This window comes from Macaca mulatta, chromosome 7 (genome assembly GCF_049350105.2).
Source record: "Macaca mulatta isolate MMU2019108-1 chromosome 7, T2T-MMU8v2.0, whole genome shotgun sequence".
In the NCBI taxonomy this organism is placed as follows: domain Eukaryota; kingdom Metazoa; phylum Chordata; class Mammalia; order Primates; family Cercopithecidae; genus Macaca; species Macaca mulatta.
The window spans coordinates 136,401,993-136,409,861 of NC_133412.1; the positions used below are offsets into that span (position 1 = coordinate 136,401,993).

The 7,869-nt window shown below is 43.1% G+C and overlaps 1 protein-coding gene across 2 annotated transcripts; it reads right to left on the reverse strand.

The window, feature by feature from the left end:
* Window positions 1-731: 731 nt before the first annotated feature.
* Window positions 732-7,667, reverse strand: GPHB5 (glycoprotein hormone subunit beta 5). 2 transcript variants are annotated; one of them, XM_077941109.1, is made up of 3 exons: window positions 7,556-7,667; window positions 6,383-6,587; window positions 732-1,992 (listed from the first exon to the last, which is right to left on the reverse strand). In XM_077941109.1, the coding sequence occupies exons 2-3, from the start codon at window positions 6,584-6,586 to the stop codon at window positions 1,804-1,806; spliced, it is 393 nt and encodes a 130-aa protein (XP_077797235.1). In that variant the 5' UTR covers window position 6,587; window positions 7,556-7,667; the 3' UTR covers window positions 732-1,803. The 2 variants fall into 2 exon arrangements, with proteins under 2 accessions (XP_077797235.1, XP_001100410.1); XM_001100410.4 differs by lacking the exon at window positions 7,556-7,667 and having other exon boundaries at window positions 6,383-6,642.
* Between the last annotated feature and the right edge of the window lie 202 nt (window positions 7,668-7,869).

Below are 7,869 nucleotides of genomic sequence, written 5' to 3' on the forward strand. Positions count from 1 at the left end.
CAGCCTAGGGTTGTCCATTGCTGCTGAACCAAATCTGTTTCATCCCCACTTGTTGGTTTCCTTAATTCTGCTCACACATTTATAAATCATCTCTTCCATATCCCACTGCAATAGATCACTGGTTTCCTGCCAGGACCCTTATTCATGCTGTGGTCATCTTTTCTCAAATCCTGGCAAGCCCTTTGTGCCTCAGAAAATTGAGGAAAGTCTTTGGGGGTGGGTTGAAAACACTTGAGTGGCACCACCCAGGATTCATCCCTAATCATCACCCACTGTTCCAGCAGAGACCCCAAGTACTTGCCTTCTTACGTTAGAGTGACTTCCTTTCCTACCAACACATCTGCTAAAGGTTGGGTGACTTTTGCTCCTGCCTTTTGCTCCCAGATGTTCACCCCGCATCCCAGTACTTGACTGTCAATCTCAACATTTGCTTTACTGTGTTTTAGGGGGACTCATTGAATTCTTATTCAAGAAGGACTCCTGGCTCCCAGGGCTATGTCTATGCATTTGTGCCACCGCTGGGACTCATGCTACCCAGAGTCATCTGTCTGTGTCCCTTACTAAACACGATGTGCCAAATTAATGCTTCAGTAAAAATAACCTTGTAGTTTATTTGAGGTGTGCTTCTCACTGTTATTCCAAGTGTACTAAAAATTAAAAAGACTTTCTTGAAAGTTGTCATGAATTCAAAAGACAGAGGACATGCTTTATTGGCATTAATATAGGTTTTCCTGGCACATTATGAAAAAGGAACAAGGTTAAATTCAACCCCAAAAAATGCCAGAATTAAAGACATTTGCATAACATTAGAGTTCTGGAGGTTTTTTCCAGCCACAGAATTAGCTACTGTAAGATTTCAGAGAAGGCAGGAGCTAGAAAATCACAGACTTTTTCCTCTGAGCCAGCGATGCAGTTTTACCCCTAAAAGCATGTAAAATTTCAGAGTTTAGTAAGTTACAACTTAAATTTAAAATATGATAAATCGGGAAGAATACATGTGATTGGCCATTTTGCCATAGCTTTGGGAGAACATCATACTCTAAAACGTGAGTTTAATAACTTTTTAAGGCTAAATGAGATAGCTATTAGTTACATATTTTATTTCTGGGTATTTTTTTTCTTTCAATCCCACCATAGCCTCTTTATTAAGGCTCTTAAGGGAGTTTAGGGAATTTTGCTAGGGAAAATAATTATCCAAATCCAAACATCTCTTCATTGAAGCTGCTCTCTTTGTATATCTGAACAGTCTTATTTCTTGTGTAGATAATTGCTCAGTTAAAAGGGGAAGGGAGCATTTTCCCTAAAGAAGCTTGCAGTTGGAATTCCTTGGGGGTGAGGAAGACTAGTACGTGGGTTTTGTTCATTTCTAGCCCTTTAATCATAAATCCGGTTGGAGATCAGTGGTTAAATAGAACGTGAGAATTTAAAGACTTTCCAGCCCCATTTTCTAATTACATCCAATGTGTTTAAATCATTAGCATATTATAAGTCCAAATTGGGGGAGGATTGTGATACACAAATTATGTTCCAAGACTCAAGGCAAAGAAAAATTAATTTGCAGGTATGTGAACTGGAGAAATTATTTTGGTGAAGGCATGAATATTGTTTCGAATTTTTAGCATCAGTAGGCTGCATTTGGGCCTTTTGTCTGAGCTGGACCTCAGGGTCAACAGGTAACCTCCTCCATGGGTATGGTCGACATTAAACAGTCTTGCATCCAGGAAGTATAACTGCATGTGCTGCTCACACAGGTGGGTCTGTGAGGCTGAGGCTGCTAGCTGCGCTCTGCAGACCATGCGGGCCTCAGATGGTCTCACACTCCGTGGTGGCAGTGGAGCAGGTTCCGCAGTCACAGCGGACGGCCACGGGATAGGTGTAGAAGGGGTCGACTCCCGGGGCACAGTTGGGCAGCTTGACAGTCACCTGTTTGGTCTCGTTGTAGGTACAGACTCGATGATGGGCTTCAATATAGGGGGGTTCCAGAATGGGTTTCTGTCCCCACAGATAGAAAACAGGGAATTCATTAGAACATATGATCTTGTTTCAGTTTTTTAGTATCATTTATCACTATCAGAAATTAACTTGTTATTCATTGATTTACTTGTTGCTCTATTGTCTCCCAGTAGAAAACAAACTCCTGAAAGCAAGAAGCTGATTTCATTCAAGACTATATCCTAAGCTCCCAGGAGAGACCATGGCACACAGCAAGTGCTCCATGCGTAGTCAGCAAATGAATCATCTTGGTCATTGCAAACACCTTCTAACTGGTCTCCCCTCTTCCATTTTTACTCCTTACAATCTATTTGCAACACAGCAGCCCTGACTGATCCTGTTTAAACATAAGTCAGATCATATTACTCCTCTGCCCAAAGCCCCAGTATTTCCCATCTCACTCAGAGCAAAAATCAAAGACCTTATGATCACCTTCAAGACCTACATCACCTCCTCTACACCTCCACCTTCTGAAATGCCTGCAACCATTCCCACCCCACTGACTTCCTCACTAGGCTCACAGCGGTCTCCTTATTGTTCCTGCCACCCAGCAGGAACAGTCCCAGCTCACGGCCTTTGCACTTACTGTTCCTCCTGCCTGGAACATTCTTCTCCCGTATGATTCACTCCTTTACCAACCTTTGGTTTTTGTTAGAATGTCACCCTCTCAGGGAAGCATTTCCCAACCATCCTATTTAAAATTGCAACATTCCATCTCCATGCCCAGAAACTTCCCATCCCCCATCCTGCTTTATTTTTCACCATAGCACTGATCAATACCACCTGACATAGTCTACCTTTCTTTCATTTGCGTGCTATTCCTCCCACTCTAGAAAGTAAGCTCTTTTAGGACGGAGATTTTTGCCCGCTGTGCCTCCCGTACCTAAAACAGACCCCGGGAGGGTTTCAGTAACTATTTGTCATTGCATCAATGAAAGAAAACATTACAAGACAGGTTCCCGAGTACTCTGTGCACTGTTCTGATCATCAAAAGATTCATTTCCTTTCTTCAGCTTTTATGAATCTTAATTTCAAAGATAATTTTGATAAACAGAACACATAGATCAGAAAAAATATCAGCACCTCGCCGGAGTTAACATCTCGAGCCCTGCAGTCAGAACTATGGAGCTCGAGTCCCTGTTCTGCCACTTGCTGGAGACCTCGGAAAATTCACTGAACTTTCTGAAGACTCAGTTTCCTCCTCTGTAAAGCAAAATGTCTACCTCCCACCATTGTTTGAGAGATAAAGTAAGATGATATACGCAATTCACAATGTCTAGCACATCAATAAATGTAATCCATTGTTCTTATTAGTGCAATTATTATAAGGAAGTAATAATGAAAATAATAACAAGCTTTCAAACGACAGCACCTTTGCTTTTTTGTTCTTCTTTGTTCTAGGCAAAAAAGAATATGTAACTCAAGATGAAGTTCTTGCATGAATGTCATGAAAATAGCAAACTTGCCTTTTTTTTTTTTTTTTTTTTTTTGAGATGGAGTCTCGCTCTGTTACCCAGGCTGGAGTAGTAGTACAGTGGCGTGATCTCAGCTCACTGTAACCTCCACCTCCCGGGTTCAAGCAATTCTTCTGCCTCAGCCTCCCGAGTTGCTGGGACTACAGGCACGTGCCACCATGTCCGGCTAATTTTTGTATTTTTAGTAGAGACGGGGTTTCACCATATTGGCCAGGCTGGTCTCTATCTCCTGACCTTGCCATCCGCCCACTTTTGCCTCCCAAAGTGCTGGGATTACAGGCATGAACCACCGCGCCCAGCCAGCCTTGCCTTTGACAAGGACCAGAGAAGCTGAATTTGTCCTCAACTGTTTTCTCCTACCATCCATATTTGCTTTATGTCTTCTTACCATTGGTACTCTGGGAACCTAGGCAGACCAAACACCTCAAAAAATTTAAATTTCAATCCTAACACGGTGAAACCCCGTCTCTACTAAAAAAAAAAAAAAATTAGCCAGGCGTGGTGACGGGCACCTGTAGTCCCAGCTACTCGGGAGGCTGAGGCAGGAGAATGGCCAGAACCCGGGAGGCGGAGCTTGCAGTGAGCCGAGATTGTGCCACTACACTCCAGCCTAGGTGGCAGAGTGATACTCTGTCTCAAAAAAAAAAAAATTAAATTTCAGATACATAATATTTTAGTATAAGTCTGTCCCAAATACTATATGAGACAGACAGACTTATGCTAAAAATTTATTTGTTGCTTATCTGAAATTCAAATTTACCTGGGCTTCCTGGTTTTCTGGTTTCATTTCAGTTTGGGTTTTTCTGGGGCGGGGATTGGTTGTTTTGTTTTATTTTGTTTGTCTGTCTGTTTGCTAAATCTGGCAACGCTATATGCAGATTATGAGGAATAGCTATTTTCAACAACAGCTCCACCTTCAAATGTAAATCCAGCCAGTCTATCGTCATGAGCATCCTTATTTTCATACATGCTTTCAGTTAAGTTCCCTCCCCCAAAAAAATCAAGGGCTTTATATCTCAGAAACTTTCAGATTGCTGGGAAAATGAACCTCATTCTTTTATTTATTTTCTATAGGTTATCTCCCTTTTCATAACACCGTCAAGACATGAATGAAAGTTGGCTAAGATCAGAGACAATCTTGTTCTTTAATGGTTTTGGTGCTTCCATTTTTCCAGTGAGAGCACAGTTCCTGACCTCCTATGGGTGACCACGATCCGATTAAAGCCATTCATCAGTTTTTAAAAAGAAGAGAAGATGGGCTGAATTGAGGGGAAGCAGGAGTTCAAGGATTTGGCACAGAGAGGGCTTCAAATAGCCCAGACACTAAATGCAAACAGGGAGAGGCCCTGCCAGGCCAGTCCCTGAACAGGAGGAGGCACCAAGTGCCCCAAGTGAATTTGCTGCCAATTGACAGGCAAAGTCTACTTAGCAAAACCCGATTTTCATTTGGCTAAGCCCCTGAATGAGGCCAAAAGAAAACTACTTTGATGGAGTCGTTTCATCCAATTTGGAGATTTCATCACTATGACCCAATTCCATTCATAGGGCCGTAATTGTACCTAAGCAAGAGCAGGCCACCCTCTGGGTCCCTGAAGGGAAGGCTATTGTTCCCAATGGCAGTGTCCACTCACAGTGCAGGTTCGCTTCTAAGTGGCCTTCCATTAGGCTGGAGGATCTACAGCTCCAGGGACAGGTCCATCCCAGTCAACCGACAAATGTGTATTGAATACCTTGTTCATACACAACACCTTGACAAAAGCTGTGAAAGTTATAAGAATGAACCCCTGTCCTCAAAAAATTTAACGTGTGTGGTGGGGGAAGAAGTAAGACAAAAAGTAGAGCATAGTCAAGGGCTTACCTGCAAGTCAAAAAAGCCCCAGAAAGGGAGCTGGCACTGCAGATGGGCATCAGGAATAAATATGATAATGACAGATGAGAAGGAGAAGGGATATCAGGAAAGGACCAAAATGAGATCCATGAGGGCTATTTGATAAAACCTTTGAAAGTCACTTACCAAGGCCAGAGTAAGAAAATGTGTTGTCTTCAGGAAAGCAGGCAGACGCCATATTGCTGAGGACTTTGAAAGCTGGTAATTGAATCTGTAGTAGTGTGTGGACATTCAAGGTTTTGGGGTCAGGGCATGACAAGATCAGAGCTAGCAACTCAGGCCTCAGGGGGAAGAGCCCACAGTTACTACGTAGTGTGATCTGCTGGGGTGCTGAATAGCTCTCTTCCTCTTCACCACTCAGACAGCTCCTCTTAGTCCAACAGGATTTTTAACTTTGTTTGAGAGTGTTATCCCCACTTTAAATTAAATGTCTCTAAAAAGGCCAGGTATCATTGAATATGAAGGAACGTAATAGATCCATCAGTGATAACCCCAGAGGGCTCCCAGGGACTTCAAGAGGAACAGGGCTGCAGAAGAGGCAGTGAAGGGGTCTGGGACTAACTCTCACCCTTCAGCTCAGGTCCTCTTTCTTGGAAACTGGCCAATTTACCCAAAATGAAGGAACACAGGGAGGAGTTTGGGTCACAAGCTTGAACCACAAATTGATTTCCAGCTTTACACTGACACTCTCTGTGACTTTGCAGCCACTCTCCCTTGAATCCCTCCATGTCATCTGTAAAATGGGTAGAACAGTACATCGTGACCTCCCAGAGATGATTCCTAGATACACAGACACAATGTAAACCAAATTCTTAATCTTCTCAATGCTTTGTTAGAGGGGCAACATCATGCTTTTCAAATCACTTTTGGAAGATGCCAATCACAGTTTTGTTTTGGTTTTTTAAATCCACAGGAAAGGGCAGATGTCCCAGCTCCACCTCATATCATTTAAAAAGTGAACTCTTGAGAATCAGACCCAAGCTGCTGGCCCAGAAGATACTGTCATCTGCACATCTTAGCAACTCACCTCCCAGGTCTCACAGCGACCCCAGCAGGCATCCGTGGTGATCCGAAGGCCCCTGCAGCCTGGCTTCTTGGCCAGGAAAGTAAACTCCCTCACGGCACAGCCCACAAAGGTGCGCAGGTTCCCACTGGAGGTGCCAAGGACACAGCCACAGCCAACCAGAAGGAGGAGGGCCATGGGGCCAAGGAAGAGGAATGCCAGCTTCATGCTGCTCTTCCGGAGAGGGAAAGGATAGAGTTTAACAGATCTGGCTGCCCTCAATGGCACAGTCAACCATGCATTGGTCGCTATCAAAGGGACCTTGCTTCTAGCATTTCAGGGAAAATGAGCCCAGAAATTGTAAATGCCCACAAACTCCAACACAGGCATCCAGCGATTCCTGTAACTGGTGCCAGTGTGGATTCCATGGCCCTCTCTAGATGCCCACCCTCCAAGTGCATTCTCAGGCTTTTCCTTATTGTAACTTAACTGCTGCAGTTGACTTGTGTGCTGAAGAAGTTTGTCCCAGTGGTCTTTCCAAAATAAACATAAAATATGAGTAACACCAAAACTAATCCATAATCCAACAGAATACATGAATACATATAAATTATTTTTATTCAGGTCCAGGGTATTTGGGTGCCATGTTACATACTTTGCTCAAAACTATATTTTCAGTGTCATGATGGGGAATGATTTGGGAGGTAAATATTAATAACAGTATTCCCTATATGCATCGCTACTAAACCAACTCACCACTAAACATGGATATGCAGAAAATATCATGAAACCTATCATCTGAGTTGGTGGCCATTCATAAATGTGTCCTACTCACTGTAAATCGGTTCTGCTCTAGACTTCCACTGCAACAGCACCTACTTAACATTCAATTTAAATCCAAATGATGGAAAGCATAGGAGTTATTTAAAACATAACCTCAATCCACTGTCAAGTCCATCCTCTCTGGGTCTTGGTCATTCCCCGTGCTCTTTCAGGAGCCAGAATCAACCCCCTTCATGCCTGGCCCACTAGACAGAACTCACCTGGATTCTGAAGTATAAAGGATATGGCATTCATGGACCCTTACCCCCCACTGAATTCATTATTTTCACAGTTCCTACTTCTGACCTTGCTGTAGCAAGTTCTCTGGGCTTCCCCTCCTCTGGAATGAGGTTACAAATATGGAGAAGCACTTACCTAATCTTGCAGGAGCCAACGCTTCTTTTAGAGCTGAAACTTGCACTAAGATTTCAGGGAGTCACAATGAATGGTAGAAGTTTGCTCTGGGTAAATGTCTCTACCTTCTGTTACTGGGCTGCTTGATTGCTCAAATATATAGAAAAGGTCTTGTCAATCAAAACAAAAGAGAGGCAGATCCTTACAGGAACTACTAAACACATCAAAGCCATGGAATAGAAAGCCAGTCTCTATTTTCCAAAACTGATTAACTTAAAGGGTGTTGTTTTGTTTCTCCACATCACCTGCTGAAACAGAAAGTTACATTGGTGGGT